Here is a 16,816-nt window from a genome sequence, read left to right on the forward strand (position 1 = left end):
GCTTATAAGTTTACATGAGTCCTTAATTACTCAGCCCTAACTACAAGTTCTCCTTGTGAACTGAATGACTTTCTATATATGGCATCATGGATGGATGTTTGAAGAGTATAAAGATTTAATTACCGTTAGATGTCTATGTCCAACTGTTCTTAATTTTTGCTTTAGTTAACAAAATTGCATTTTTTGGCTATCCAGTCTTGCATATCCTTAGTTTAGTCATTACATGAGACTACAAAACCCCATCTATTCTGTAGAAATTATTATATGGATGCCAATTCCATGATTTTTTTTATTTTATTTTTTCCACCACAAAATATTAAAACAGAATGGAGTCTATGAATTGTAAATCCCAATTTCATGTTCCTTTTGGCAGGGATTACTGTTTTTTTTTTTTTTTTTTTTTTTAAATTTCTGTTGAACTGACTTACAACTAGTGGAATGCCTTGCTAACATCATAATGTTCCCAGTCCCTGCATTATAACATGCGTTTACTTTTTTGTCATAAAGGAGCACAAAACCCCATGTACAAAGGATTCTAAAAGAGCTGCTAATGTAATTACCATATGTTTGTGTGGTTCTCTGAACTGGTGAGGTGGAAGAGTGATCATAGGGTGGAGTTAAAATTTCCTGTCTCTCATCCTGTTGAAGATCAAGTCAGTCTCTCCCTCTCCCCTCATCCTTTTAACAGTTGTAAGCTTCCATTTAAACATCTATTTGGATAAAGCATGTTTTTTTTTTTTTTTTTTTTTTTTTTTTTTTTTTTTTTGTTCTGTAGCAGCCCAAAAAATAAGACCTCCGATAGATAAATAGGTAGATGGGCAATCCACTGTCTAAAGGCTCATTCACATGACCATGTGTGCCCCATGCCTGTAATGCTGACCGTATTGCTTGAATAGGTCTGCAATCCACAAAATATGGAGCGGTGCGGAGGCACTGATCGGAAGCACTATGAATCACTTCTATTGGATTTCTGTCCATGCCTCCACACCGCAAAAATAAAACGTTCTATTTTTTGTTGTGGTGCGGGATGTATCTTGTGGATCGCAGACCCATTCAAGTGAATGGGTCCGCATTTGCAAAAGGCGTGCACTCGGGCCGGTACCCTTGCATTGCAGACTGCTTTTTGCGGCCCACAGCACGGGGCACACACGCTTGAGTGCATGAGCCCTAATGCTACTGTGAGCAGAAGATGCTGTCTGACATGTGATCCTCACTATGAATTGTGTTGTAGATTTTGTATAACAGTATGACAGCTCTGAATGGTCTGACTGATGGTCAAGCCAAGCTGTTTGGCGTGCTAGAAGTCCAAACTAAAGAGGGAGTCAAAGAGTAAGGACAGGAAGTAGATTACCTGGAGTGATGTCAAAAACTATATCCAGAAAACCATCCACCCATTTCTTATTTAAAAAAAAAAACACAGAATGTAGCATCTCTGAGGGATGAGACCCTAATTTAAAGATATAATAATATATATGATTTATTTATTTACTTGTAGTTAAAATGCCCTTTGTTTTGTCTCTTCACTTTTTACAGTGTTAGTATCCTGATTGGAGCTCCCAAGGCAAATACAATGCAATCGCAGGTGGCTGAAGGAGGTGCTGTGTATTATTGCCCCTGGAAAAGGAATGTCAATGACTGTACGCCTATCGAATTTGACAAAGAAGGTAACTTGTTTCCAACATGCAAACTGAAATGGGGGAGAGTGTATTTTTAGTGTGTGTGTGTGTGTGTGTGTGTGTGTAAAGTTTGTAACACATTTTACTTTACTGAAAATTAAATGAGGAAAGTAGGTTTCCTCTTCGATAACTATAAATGCCTAAACTTGAATGCATTTCCCATGATTGAAACAGGTATTGGATACTGAAGATATGTGGCCATATTTTGAAAAAAGGTGGTGTTCTGAGAGCGGCTAACCACTGTTCTTCCATATAGCTTGGCCAAGGGAGAAAAAAAATAAGCCACTGCCAGACTCCTCTGGTGGTAGCTTCTTTCTCTTGAGAAGAAAAAGATCTGGATTGTTGAAATCCAGTAGCTCTAATGCCTAAACCTACTTTTTATTTACATAGTCCAAAGGGAAAATTGACTGGTTCAGCCAATCCACCGTTTGTCAAAAATATAATACTTGTGCAGAGTCCTTTGAAGAAAATTCAATAACGCTATTCCAAATCTGGTACATAGTCCATTTCGTGAGTACCCTGCAGTAGTACATTGCAAGGTTTGTAGATATTTTAAAGAGTAAAAATCAACCACGTAATTCATTTTCAACAATTCTATCTTGAGTTAACATGGTTTCAAGAATTGCCTTTAGGCGGTCTTGCTCCTTGTCACCACATCAAGCTAGTTGATCTCACCTCTTAGCTTGTTCTTTTTGAAGGTGCAGATGTAGGACAAGCTGTCAGAGCTCTTGGCATAAGCACCTTGAACTACAGATGAGATCATTGGGATCAGCGTGAAGCACCTTGCTCTTAAGTCTTCTCTGTTCTGTATATGTTACTGCTTAAATTATAAATTTAAACTGTAATAAAGCTTTGAAATATAAGTCCTTTTTAAAGGTTTTAGTGCTTCTCATGTGGTGATTCATCCAGAAAGCCATACAGAGACAGTACTTCTACAGCTACATCTCTATTTCCAGATAATTGCATGACAGCTGGAGAATTGAGCGATCACTTTAGATCTATTTTTGCTCAACAAATACTATCGGTAAAGCTTTGGACCCTGTGGTGTATTTCAGGAGTCTAGTCCCTATTTATAAGATTTTAGTCATGCTTTTGTCAGCAATGAAAAGATACCCATGAATTACTTGTGCTCCTTTCTCATTCATCCATTTCCCCCTCCACCAATCATCTATCCCAACACTTTAAAAGTTAATTTTGCCGAACGTTGTGATGTAGTATCTGTAACAATATTCTCACTATTTAAACCCTTCATCTATGTAGGCAAGGGAATGACCCAACCACAGCCCTGAAACATCATTTGAGGGGCAAGAGGCAGGATCCGAGAATCCGCCAGCTAATAGTGATTATCTGCGGTGTAAACGCTCATTCAACGGGTCATTGGAATGTTTGTGTAAGCACCTAAATTGTCATTTGCAGGCAGCAGCTTGTGCTGGCAAACAATGAGTCTGTTTGGAGATGAGCAATGGCATTTGTGATCCCTCCTCACCATACTCCTCCGCTGATGAGCAGGCGATTGCTGGGAAGGAAAGCTTCCTTCCCGACAATCGCCTGCAAAATTGACCAGTGGAAAGGGACTTTTTAAGATCCCTTTACATGGGACGACAGAGCAGCAGGTTGTTGGGAGGGAAGCGTTCCTTCCCGACAATCGCCTGCTCGCTGATGGAGGAGACAGCTGCATGTGCTAATGCCACCGCTCTTCCCCATACTGACTCGTTTGCCAGCAGCAGATCGTGTTTTGTAGCACAATCTGCTGCTGGTAAACTTTAATATTTGTGTGCCCACAAAACGATCGAAATAAACGGCGGGTAATCAGTGGTACACGTACACCGCCAGATAATCGCTAAAGAGCATTACTATGAATGCTCGTTAGCGATTATCGTTGGGATTCTTGGTCTGTATAAAGGGGCCCTTTAGGCTGCTTTTACACAGGCCATGTTTGATCAGTGCTTTCCATCAGAGATGAAGCTGGTCTGGGTCAAAAACACAGTTCCTGGGTTTAGCTCACAATCACTGACTGAGACCACTGATCAAATATTGACTCTGTGAAAGCAGCGTAAGCCGTTCTTAGCCAGAATGGAGAGTCCCTGCAAGTAGTGGGCATATGCACATAATATGAACGTTCATCTATGATGTACATATATACCATAATGGGAAAACATGGATGGGGGTTGCTCAATCTGGACCCCTTTTTTTAATGTAAGATTTTCTTATCACACCAGTTGCCACATCTTCATTTGTTTGATCTTTAACTTGTCATTTTTTAACTGAGTTCTAAGAAGTCAACACCACTTCATGAATGTTCACCAAATGCTATTGATATCGGGTCTGTGAAGAAATAACTACATCTGGGTGGCGTCAGCCATGGGTTTTTTGTGGCAGTGTTTTTGAGCTAAAGCCTGAAGTGGCTCCAGCAGCAAGAAGTAGAAGTTCTTGTTTTATACTTCTCATTCCCTTCCAATCCACTTCTGGATTTGACCAAAAAAAAAAAAGCATTAAAAACTGCCACAAAAAGCTGTGTGTGACACCACCCTGTGGAACTCATTTGCACAGCTGTAGAAAAGTTTAGGCTGAATATAATCCCAGACTTGTATCATCCTAAGAAGTATACTTCCGATGATTACATGACCTTTTGAGTTGCCTCTTTAAGTAAATGTTTATTCCTAATGTCTAGCAGTTACCGTACACATTTTTTTTGAAGGCACTCCATTGCCTTGTTGCTTCACATTTTATGTGCCATTGTTTCTCATATAAAGGTCTGAAAACGTTCTGAGCCAGTCAAAAAACGAACAAACTCTGCTTTGTTATATTATCCATGTGATTTATAGTGCTTAGTTAAGGGGTTATCAGGGAATTTGATATCTATGACCTATTGTCAAGATAGGTCCTCAAAATCAGATTTGGCGGGGCTCCGACTCCTGTTTGAAAAGGCTGCAGCGCTCCGTGAGTTTTTAGGCTTCTTCCTAGGCCAGAGACATTGCCATATACATCAGTCACGTGGCTTGGATACAGCTCGGTCCCATTCAACTGAGTGGGTCTGGGCTGCAATACCAAGCACAGCCACAATACAATGTACAGTGCTGTGCTTGGTATGCTGTGAAGGGACTACAGCACTCGCTGAAACCCCCAGGAAGTGCACCTTAAAACAGGTGATTGGCGGAGGGTCCGGGAGTCGGACTCCCGCCGATCTGAGCAGCCCTTGAGGAACCAGAGTGGATAATAGTGGCTCCTTTTATAACAGTCTATCACAGTGGCTGTCCTCTTGCTCGCCTATGGCCAGTGCAGTGCATATCCTGGTTCTGGGTCTCCTGCCTGATGGCAGCTGGGGTGCCTGTAATGTTAGGTGTTTGGATGGGTGTAAGACAAGGCTTGTAGAGTGCAAAGTGCAATGGTCAACATAGACTTAAGCGAAGATAGGAGTTATGGCCTTCTTTCCTCTCTATTGTGCTAAAATCTCTCTTAGTAGAATCTATGGTGGACAATAGTACTCTGGCTGTAGTGTCCACTGTGGGATACAGGTCTTTTGATGTCTGGCCAGGACATGTCTAAGTGTGAAGGGTGTCTTAACAGTATCCCTCTACTGCAGTAAGGTCTGAATGGTTGTAGTTGCAGATTACCTGCCGTGTAGATTCCAAGTTCTCCTTTTTCTCTTTCTGGCTTTCACTTTCTGTAGATCTTGAAGGTAACTTAAGGCCCAAGAGGAATGGGCACATAAACTTTGTTTCCTTCCCCTCTGAAACTCTAGTCTAGACTCTCCCAAATCCTATCCTTTCCACATCTAACAAGGGCCGAGCCAGGGTTTTTAACTCTGGATTTGGGATCCATACACACTATACTGGTTGACATGCATAACATACGATAATGTTACATACGGTACAATAATACCTAACACAACATTTACAACAAACCTATATGTAGATACACTCTGTACTGGAATTCTGCAAATGTATGCAGCAGGAGAAACAAAAGCATTGTAAAGCTTACCTATCAATTTAAAATGTGGAAGATGATAGATGGAAATCATACATTGATTCCGCTACCACGGACCACAACGGAAGTCGGAATCCATATCGGGAACCATATCGGGATTCTCCGCTAACCGGAAGCCGAACTTTAGACGCCGAACTTAAAACAGAAGTTCGCTCATCACTAGTTATGTGTCCATTTGAAATGTTGAGGGTTAATAGCATACGAATTATCCACTGGGGAAGAGTAGAAACACCTCGTCTTGTTCTTTCTACTGCTCTAGTTGTTACCAGGAAATAAATCCGGAAAGGACCACAGTCCATAAACCTTCTAGAGGTCAACTTCCTGGTGAAAATTAGCAATCCGTTGTAAACATGGTTGTTGTAGGTACTGGCATAAAGTAATACTCTCTTCCTATATTCACACACATCAGGATTATTAGAGATTTCTGTACCTGACAACCTGTTCAGTTCATCTGAGTACGGTTGTTTTGGTGGCATTCAAAAATGTGTGCAACAAATCTGCCACATGTAAGTGTACCCTTAAAGTGAATGTGTCATCAGAAAATGACCTGTTTAAATCACGTTATGTTTAACATATTTTTAAAGAGGTTTTTAATGTTTTTAATTTTCCATGTATTCCATATATTTAAACACAAAATATTAAAATCCTGCAGTTGTCACACTAGCCACCATGTCTAATAATTGGCTCCACGTCTTGGTTTATACAAATCACTTTTTACTGCAGTACTCATTCCAATCCTGTCTGTCATACCATTTTTCCTAATGCTTTCTATATGCTGTTAAAAACCGCTCAGGCAAGATGGCCGCCCCCATAATCCTGTTTAGGAAATAGAAGAAATATATCTGCAATTAGGAAAAAGTATATGTTACTATTTTACTGGCAGATTACATTTTTGGTGACACATTTCTTTTTAACTTGTGGAACAGAAAGCTATTATACATGATTGATATGCACACCTTGAGAATAACATAATGCGGACTTGCCCTTTGGTGTTAGTGTCTCTCTGTAGTTGGTGAGCTGAGAGTAGACTGTGGCCTCTTTGCCTTCTCAGACAGCTGATCGACGAGGGGTCCCAGGTGTCGGACCCCTATTGATCAGATTCTAGTGCCCTATCCAGAGAATGTCGGCCTAAAACTCCAGGAAAACACTATTAAAGAGGACCTGTTACTTCTCCTGACATCTCTAAGTAATTACTTCCATTCCCCATGTCATAATTCTGGAGAATCTTTTTATACTACTGTTGTGCCATTCCTCAATTATTCACGTTAGATGTATTTACTAAAACTGACCTATAAGGAAGTGGTGGTGTCCTCCTAAGTGTTTAAGAGATTGTCCAGAACTTGTTAGATTGATGCCCTCCCCTCAGGAGAGGCCAATAATATCTGATTGGCGGAGGTCCAACACCGTGAACTCCCGCTGTTCTGCAGTAGTTCCGTCGCCAGAACTACACAGCTCCATCCATTGTGTAGCCAAGGGAGCTGGTTAAAGTAGCAGATGAAGTGAACGGGAGCAGTGGTGCACTGTCCACTACACAATGGATGGAGCTGTGTAGTTCAGGAGCTACTGCAGAACAGCTGATTTGCGGAGGAGCGGTTGTCGGTTACTTGATCAGATACAGGCTATCAAGGTACTGGAAAACCTCCTTTTAAAGAGGACCTCTCCTGACATGCCTGTTTTTAATAGCTTCATGCATTCTCTGTGTACTAACCGTTCTGGAACATCTATTCTTATGGCTCTATGTTGTCATTACTTTATTGTTTCTACTAGAAGTTCTGAATGAATTGCTAGCGGTATGCAGTAAGGGTACAGAGAGGTGGTAACCAGTTGGGGGTGTGTACCCTTACTGCAGACTGCTATCAATTCATTCATAACTTCTAGTTGAAGTAATAAAGGCATGACACAACATAGAGCCATAAGAGTAGATGCTGCAGAACTGTTAGTACATGGAGAATGCATGAAGCTATTAAAACAGGTGTGTCAGGAGTCATGAAAGATCCTCTTTAAGGAATTATCTTGAGCTTTCTTAAACGCGCACCCAAAAAAAAACTCCCAGTTTTTTGTTTATAGGCAATTTCTGGTATTGAATACAGACTAACTGGAAGTGAATGGGGCTCATCTGTAATTGCACAGCCCATATACAAAAGTACATCTTTCTCAACCAGTGATCTGTTTCCTCAGGTTCCTTTTTGAAGGTGCGACCACAAGTGGGGGTCGTGTGGCAAAGTCTTGTTCCTCAGGCTGCAACGGGCTGTAATTAAGCTGAGACTGTACTGTTCAATTGGTTTGTATCTTTAATGGCTGTGTGGTAATGAAGGGGCTTTTAATAATAATACGGACCCAATGAACAGTGCAGTGCCTTTAGTTTAATTGGGGACCTCTCTCTAACACAGCACAGCAGAATCTCGAGAGACACACGACCGCGCCATGTAGTCTTTCCCTTACAATCCTTGTAATATGGTGGATATTTATATGCTTCTTCTGTTTTTGTTTATTTGCTCTGAAAAGCTAATAAGTCACTCGGACTTATTAGAGTTTCACCATTCTAAGATGATGAATGTGTCTTTAAATAGTCCCGAACGCTGTCTAATGCAATTTGCCTCTCTCCTATACATTAAACTATTTCTGTATATGTGTTTATAGGCAACCGCAGGCATACCTTCTACTCTGCTGATGGGAATTCAACTCGTCAAGAACAGGTGGAATATAAATCTGGACAATGGTTCGGAGCAACTGTCCGCTCACATGACAAATTTATTCTGGTACATATCACTTACTGCTCTTTATCACTTATCTGTGTCTTCAAGAGGGCTGGTAATCCAAGAGTTTGATGGCCACAGTTAAGAGTGAGTTCACAGGTGTTTGGTACACTATATGTATTTGCCATTGCTTATTTTCATAAGCAAATCTCGCCCACACCCGGTGTAGAAAAAAAAGGCAGCATAAATTTGAAATCTGCAGCATGTCAATTTTATGCTGTGGATCTCCACCGCAGATTTATCGCGTTCCAAAGCAAAGGGTGAAATCCACAGTAAAAAAAAAAGATTGTTTCATGATAAAGGAAAGTAATAGTCACCAAAAGTTGTCAAACAACTGAGTAAGCTCCCCATCGACCAGCGCCCAACATGGCACTCGTCTGACGCCTATATGATACAAAGAGAGGTGATGGTAGCAAGACATCTTATCCTGATGATGCCTTCAATGGAGCTAGAGCTAAGTATTTCCTAGTTTCCTGGTCCCTCCTAGCCCCACCTAAAGGTCTGTACGCATGTACAGTTATTTCATTCTTCAGGAATGTGGTCTCTAACCATTTACATTAAAAGGAATTAAAGGGGAAAGACCAATTAAAACCTTGCTTCAGTACTGTAAAATTATAGTATAGTTGCCTTAAACAGTTTTTATTCTTCTTTGCAGGCTTGTGCTCCTAGATACAGCTGGAGAACACTAAAAGACGAAGTATATAGTGACATGGTGGGAACATGCTATTTGTCTTTTGACAATTTTACAAATTTTGTGGAGTATTCGCCTTGTCGTACAGGTAGGTTTTAAGATCCATCAGATCGTTTTGTCCAAAAACTGTGGATATTTGGAACTAGATTTCTGTTGAGATTTATGATCTTCTAAAAATGATTTCCTTTTTATTCTCAGATCATGTGTCGGAAGAAGGCCAGGGATACTGCCAAGGTGGCTTTGCTGCTGAGTTTACAAAGGTAAGCTCTTTAAAATGGAGTGAGTTTTTTATCATGTAAAATTGTAGAGACACGTCAGAATGTTTTTAGGCCTATACATTAAATTATTTTTCTTTTCCTTTTAATTAAAAACTAGAATGGAAAAATACTACTGGGTGGACCTGGAAGCTATTACTGGCAAGGTAACGTTCTGTTGGGCTTCATGATGTGTCAGAACTGTTTCAGACAATTAGAGCCTTTTTAAAGGGGTTTTGTTTAAGTGTTTAATACTGTTGTCCTATTTCAAGGATAGGTTTTCAGTATGTGATCGGTGGGGGTCTGACTTCCAGCACCACTGCCGATCAGCTGTTTGAAGGGGCTGAAGCGCTTTGAGTGCCCTGGCCTCCTTGCTGTTTACCAAGCACAGTGCTGCCCATTGTATAGTGCCTAGGTCATGTGACCAATGAAAATGATGTTACTGGCCTAGGACCAGGCCTAAGTGCTCAGTGCTGCTGTCTCTTCAAACAGCTGATCAGCAGGATGCCAGGCGTTAAGTCATATTAAACACATTGATAACCCCTTTAATGCCCACATCAATCAATTACAGCTCAACACTAGAAATGGGAGACAACACATGAATAAAATGGTCCCCATTAGGTGATGAGAACTACTTGGACACGGATTATCTTTTGGCAGTTCCCCAACATTGGTATCTTTTTGTCTGTAAAAACTACACTGTTATAGGGAATCTGTCACCTGGATTTTGTGTATAGAGCTGAGGACATGGGCTGCTAGATCGCTGCTAGCACATCCGCAATATCCAGTCCCAATAGCTCTCTGCGCTTTTATTGTGTCCAAAAAAACGATTTTATAGATGTGTAAATGAACCGTAGATGAATCCGGTCTCCTCCATGCTTCAGAGATGAGTCCAGCGTTCTGACTGAGCCCAGCCATGCCCACTGTGAAGGAGCCCAGCACCGCTCCACATCCTCCGAATCTCCTCCTTGCTCCCCGACGTCACAAAGCTAGAGCGTAATCTCGCGATGCATGAGCTAGCGCATGCACAGTTCGTTCCCTGAGCCTGATGCCAGCACAGGGAAGGAACACTATGCTGACACTGCGCATGCGCTAGCTGGCACATCAAGAGATTACGGCGCTCTAGCTTTGTGACATCGGGGAGCAAGGAGGAGATTTGGAGGATGTGGGGCGGTGCTGGGCTCCGGAAATGTTAGTAATGGCTCCTTGGGCTAAAGCACAGAGAGCTATGGGGACTGGGTATTGCGGACATGCTAGCGGCGATCTAGCAGCGCATGTCTGCAGCTCTATAGGCAAAATCCAGATGACAGGTTCCCTTTAAACTACCCTACAAATCTGCACCAAAGATGTTGGCCTGGATATAGCCAAGAATTTCACTCTTCATATTACAATGAATGAAGTCTGTGGTGAAAATCCCATGGCACTTCCACAACAGATGGGGCAACACTGCAGCCAGATGTTTGCTGTTAGTTTTATAACATTTTGAATATCATTACGCACAGTGCATTTTTTTGTGTCTTGGACATGTTTTATTCATGTTTATTTTTAGTAGAAAATGAATCTTCATTAAAATCATATCAAATATTAGAACTGGAAGTAAAACCTAACCCCCTTTGATGCTGCTGCAGCTACATCATATCTGTATTTGTACTAACAATGTATAATGCTGGCTTGATTTTAGGTCAGGTCTTCACTGCTACTCCAGATGACATTCAGAAAGACTTCTACGCTGAATACTTTGTGCTAGAAATCAAAGGACAAATGCAGACCCGTCAGGTTTATCAAACCTACGACGACAGTTACATGGGTAGGAGGCGTTACCGTTTTATATGGATTGCAATGAATTTTATTTTTTTTTATGCATTTTATTAATAATATTATATTACAGATTGATCTTCTAATTCTAGACCTAAGGGTACTTTCACACTTGCGGCATAGGATTCTGGCAGGCAGTTCCGTCGCCGGAACTGCCTGCCGGATCCGTCAAAACGTATGCAAACTGGTGGCATTTGTCAGATGTATCAGGATCCTGATCCGTCTGACAAATGCATTGAAATGCCGGATCGGTCTCTCCGGTGTCATCCGGAAAAACGAATCTGGCATTTATATTTTTTTTATTTTTTTGCGGTCTGATTATGCGCAGACTGCAATGCCGGATCCGTTTTGCCGGGGCCAGATCCGACATTCATGCATTTCAATGGGGCAAAATGCCAGACTAGGCATTCTGGCAAGTGTTTCGGAATTTTGGATGGAGATAAAACCGCAGAATGCTGCGGTACTATCTCCGTCCTGAAAAGGCAAAAACAATGAACTGAAGACATACTGATGCATCCTGAACGGATTGCTCTCCATTCAGAATGCATGGGGATAAAACTGATCAATTTTTTTCTGGTATTGAGCCCCTAGGAGGACGGAACTCAATGCCGGAAAAGAAAACCGCTCGTGTGAAAGTACCCTAACCTAGATGCCAACTAAGGCCTCATGCACACGGCCGTTGTTTGGGTCCGCATCCGAGCCGCCGTTTTGGCAGCTCGGATGCGGACCCATTCACTTTAATTGGGTCGCAAAAGGTGCAGGACAGCACTCTGTGCTGTCCGCATCCGTTGCTCTGTTCCGTGGCCCTGCAAAAAAATAGAACATGTCTTATTCTTGTCAATTTTGCAGACAATAATAGGCATTTCTACAATAGGCCACCTGTTCTGTTCCGCAAATTGCGGTAGGCACACAGGCAGCTTCCATTTTTGCGGATTTGCGGACCGCAAAAACTGTAACAGCCGTGTGCATGAGGCCTAACAGTGTTATTTCAGTGATACCAGTCTCCACCATATGTACCATTCTCAAAGTATTCTTTCTACAATGAACCTGATGTTTTATTTTTTACTGGATAGTGGAATACCCCTTTAATACAATAAATATGCTACTGTTTGTCTCTATAAAGCTCTATTCACACCATGTTTGGTATGTATGTCTAACGTGCTCATAGGCATCCACAGTCATTGAGTCAATGGTAGGTTTGTACATTTCTGTAAGTAGCATCCATGTGCATGATGACCATAATTCCCTAATGCTGTATGAATAGGACCTCAAATGTTAAAGGTGTTTTTGGACCAATATTGATGACCTATCCTTATGATATGTCAGATTGGTGGGGTGTTCAGGGGCTTCTGTGCCCAGAACTATCCACCGATTTTCATCCATTGCATAGTGGCCATGCCTGGTTATAGATGACCTATACTAAGTCCTAAAAACCCTTTTAGGATACATAGCTGATACCAGTATTGTGAATTTAGTTTTGTCAATAGATCCATTTTATAGTAAAAAAAAAAAAAAAGCTCAACAGTCAATCTATAGGCGGCTACACACATTGAATAGCTGTCTGCCAAACTATTGTTCAGCTGACGGCTATCTCTGCAGACTCCCTTCCGACACATCCATACACATTCGACTTGGCCAAACGTGTATGTGTATTCAATGGGGAGAGTGGAGAACAAAAGGATTGTGTCCGAATATTCACTTTGCTTGCTCCTTCTGTCCCTAGAGGATGTCTCGGGGGGGGGGGCGGGGGGCGCTCCCAACAGGAATCTGACTGACTGCCGAACCGACTGTTCGCTGCAGGTTCGGTCAGCAATGTACTAAAGTGTATTGAGGCCATAAGGCTGCTCACAAACCTAGTCAGATCCTAGCAAAGTCTTATTTAATATAGCTCATTCATCTAATGTCTCATATCAAGATTATACAGATTGGGTGGTTTGGGATATTTCCAGTTAGTCCAATTTCCTTTCCAACTCTGAAATTCCAATGGCCAGCATTTCTTGATTATACAGCAACATCCTATTTGTCCTTTTTGAAGTCTTCTGTCTTTTCAACCTATTGTAAAGTACTTGATCAATTACACTTGTAGAATGACTCGGGCCCTTGTGGTCTTGTGGCTCCCTCCCAGGGTGCTGTCACAGTTCACAATTGGCACTTGATGTGCTCACCGCCTGAAAGACTATGGAACAAGCCGACTATTAAGACTTAAAGGCTGAAAGCAAATCTTCCGTTCTGCTGGTACTTGCACAATAGTGGCAAGTGTTGCATAGAAATCTGTAGATAATGGAGACGCGTGCCTGCAGGCTTTGTTGATGGCAGAAAATTCTACTATATAGATGGAGAACGCCCAATTGTCTTCTCGTTCTAGAGAAAGCTAGGCATGAGCTACTGAAACTAACTTTTAATGTTTCTTCAATGCTAGTGAAAACTACTTTTATTAGAATCCTTTACTAAGAAGAACTAATAACACTTGCATTGGATGGATAATCGCGAGCAGAAAAATCTCTGTGGTATAGTGATAATATGGCAATGCTTGTTCAATTTGAATACATTTTCCAACCAGTTAGAGATTTCAGATGGCCTGATTTTTGCCACATGCAAATAAGTAAGAGTAGGGTAAGGGTCCATTCACACGTCTGTATGTGTTTTGTGGATCCGCAAAACATGGACACCGGCAATGTGCATTCCACATTTTGCGCACTGCACATCGCCGGCACTCATAGAAAATGCCTTTTTCTTGTCTGCTATTGTGGGCAAGAATAGGACATGTTCTATTTTTTTGCGGATCCGCAAATGCGGACAGCACATTCCGGCCCAATTGAAAATTAATGGGTCAGATGCGGACCCATTTTGTGGACTTGTGAATGGACCCCAATACTAGGAGATGGCATCCAATACAACTTGGCATTTTTATTTATACATTTTTTTTTTTTTTTTTTTTGTGTCAAAAGGAAAAGATTTGAAACACTGTCTTGTTATACAACTGTGTGCATGATGCCTTACTCGTACTACAGGGATCGCCATTCCTATAGAAATGTATGATTGATTGACAATGTTATACACTTATTTTCTTAGGTTATTCTGTAGCAGTCGGAGAGTTCAGTGGAGATAATACTGAAGGTAAGTGTTATATACTATCTTTGCCACCCTGTTTAACCATTGGCTAGTCTGATCATTGTCTGACATTGTCTTATTTTTCGCTATCCCCCCAACAGATTATGTGGCTGCAGTTCCCAAAGGAAATGATACTTATGGATATGTAAGAAATATATAAATTTAATTTCATAGTTCAGAAACTGAATACTTTTGTAATAGTATGTAATTACATTTTAGCATAGCCACTGAGCTATTCAATAAAAAATAAAAATAATAAAAAAAAATATATATATTATATTATATTTAGTCAGAAGTTGTGAACTGGGTGCAATTCCCCACAGAGGCCGGCCCCTCCTCCACGATATATACTTAACAAATGACGAGGCAGCACTTCCAGCTTTTGGTGAACGGGTGAAGACCCCAAACTTTAATCCAAGCAACGTTTCGGCCTGCTCAAGCCTGATAAAGGCCTCATTGAGCAAGCTGAAACGTTGCTTGGATTAAAGTTTGGGGTCTTCACCCGTTCACCAAAAGCTGGAAGTGCTGCCTTGTCAGAGATGGCTGCACATGCTCAGTTTGATCCTTCAACTGCCTCCTGAGCTGTGATAGGGAGAACTGAGACACGCCCCCTGAGCTGTGATAGGGAGAGCATGGACACGCCCCCTGAGCTGCAGCAGAAAAGACACTGCCCCTGAGCTGTCAGCTTGATATAAATTTAGCAGAGCAATGAATGGGGAGATCTCTGGATCCATGTGAGGTACAGGGCTGGTTCTAGCTTTGTTTGAAAGAGGTTGTCATGTGTGTAGCATGTCTGATTTTCATTTTGTACATTAGGTATGGGATATCAGAGAGGGTTATAAGGGGGTTGTTCTTAAGACAACTTATCGCCCCTCCACAGGATAGGGAATAATTGTCTGTACGGTGGATGTCTGAATGCTTGGGACACCTGCTGATCATGGGAATGGGGTCCTGGGCTTCCTGTTTGCATATCCAATGCTCCATTCAACTATATGGTGCTGTCAGCTGAGTACAAGAGCTTGTCTTCTTCCATCTCCAGCAGTCAAATGGAAAGGAAAACATTAATAGGCATGCAATGGAACTCCCCCAGCAGTCGAACCTCCACTGATAAGACACTTGTCCCATTAAGACATAATAAGGGATAACTCCTTTAGGCAGGCCTTGCATCTTAGATGTTTACTGGTAAAAGCTGCCAAGATTTGGTAAGATTGCACAACTATCTGATGTTTCTAGGGCCCTCCCAACACTCCCGTGATGGCAGGGAACAATAGAGTGGGCAGAGAGATTTCAACTGCCTGATTCTTCTCCTTCAGATGAGGTATCTGGCAGCTCCTTTCTCCCCCTCTTTGATTCACATCACACGCATATTTGTATGAGTGTGTTCGGGAGAGATGGCTGTCAGCGATGATGCAATGCTGTATGAAGAACCTACCCAGCACTGTACAGAGTGCATATGGCTCCATAGTACAGAGCATCGGAGATTGCAAAATATTGGCTGTTACTATTTTTTTCAGTTAATAGGAAATATTGCTCAATATGCAATGACATTGCATCTGTTCACTGTACAAATGACTGTTTTTGTCCTTCATCTTATTTTATTTTTCTAGGTTACCATCCTGAATGGAACTGATCTAAAATCACTTTATAACTTCTCAGGAGAACAGGTAAGTGATGGTTTTACATGTAGGTCAAAAATATTTTAAACATAGATATGTGTCAGTGATGCTGGGGCAGTCATGCTAGGGCAGGGCCCTCTATAATCACAGGTATACCATATATTGCATCGTCTTATTATGGTGCTTTGTTCCATATCAATGTATATTCATGTTTGTTGTTTCTTTTTGTCTGTAGATGGCCACATACTTTGGTTATTCACTGGCTGCTGCTGATTTCAACGGTGATGGGTAAGATGAGCAGACGTCCTACTTGTAATATCTTATTTTGCAATGTTTTCAGGAATTCATTATATGTATCTGGGCAGTTATGACTGTAGGGAGGTATGGTTTTCACTATTGAAATGTTCAGTGCATTATATAATGCATTTATTTGTTTTACAGCCTGGATGACCTTCTTATTGGCGCACCATTATTCATGGAGAAAACACATGATGGAAGAACTCAGGAAGTGGGCCGTGTCTATGTCTATCTGCAGGGTTATAATATGTCTCGCATCCCGTCCCTGGTCCTGACTGGGCAGCAGGAGTATGGTCGGTTTGGTAGTTCCATTGCTGTTTTAGGAGATTTGGACCAAGACGGCTTCAATGGTAAAGTGTGCAGTAGAGATCACACTAAGACATTACCCGAATATCCCAATGAATAGTTTAAAGGCTGAAGACACTTTTTTGACATGGACAAAATAATTTTTACATAAGTTTCAAATTGGAATCTTTTCCTTCATTTCTTTGACCTCCTGATATTCAGTTTACAAACCTCTTCTTGAATTTCTTGGGTGTATTTGCTAGTTTCAGACTTTCATGTGAATATGGGATCTGTGTGTCCAGGATGCTGCTGCCTTTCCAGTGCAAAG

At 41.4% G+C, this 16,816-nt stretch overlaps 1 protein-coding gene across 1 annotated transcript in view; it reads left to right on the top strand.

Moving 5' to 3' along the window:
- The window catches only part of ITGA5 (integrin subunit alpha 5), a 134,444-nt gene that overhangs the window by 58,953 nt on the left and 58,675 nt on the right, over nt 1-16,816 (top strand). The window contains exons 2-12 of the mRNA XM_044285484.1: nt 1,534-1,664; nt 8,304-8,422; nt 9,075-9,198; nt 9,309-9,370; nt 9,486-9,531; nt 11,046-11,171; nt 14,252-14,296; nt 14,392-14,435; nt 15,898-15,954; nt 16,142-16,194; nt 16,348-16,553. Coding sequence (XP_044141419.1) covers nt 1,534-1,664; nt 8,304-8,422; nt 9,075-9,198; nt 9,309-9,370; nt 9,486-9,531; nt 11,046-11,171; nt 14,252-14,296; nt 14,392-14,435; nt 15,898-15,954; nt 16,142-16,194; nt 16,348-16,553 — 1,013 coding nt within the window. The remainder of the gene's footprint in view (nt 1-1,533; nt 1,665-8,303; nt 8,423-9,074; nt 9,199-9,308; nt 9,371-9,485; nt 9,532-11,045; nt 11,172-14,251; nt 14,297-14,391; nt 14,436-15,897; nt 15,955-16,141; nt 16,195-16,347; nt 16,554-16,816) is intronic.

Source organism: Bufo gargarizans, chromosome 3 (genome assembly GCF_014858855.1).
Source record: "Bufo gargarizans isolate SCDJY-AF-19 chromosome 3, ASM1485885v1, whole genome shotgun sequence".
Classification (NCBI taxonomy): domain Eukaryota; kingdom Metazoa; phylum Chordata; class Amphibia; order Anura; family Bufonidae; genus Bufo; species Bufo gargarizans.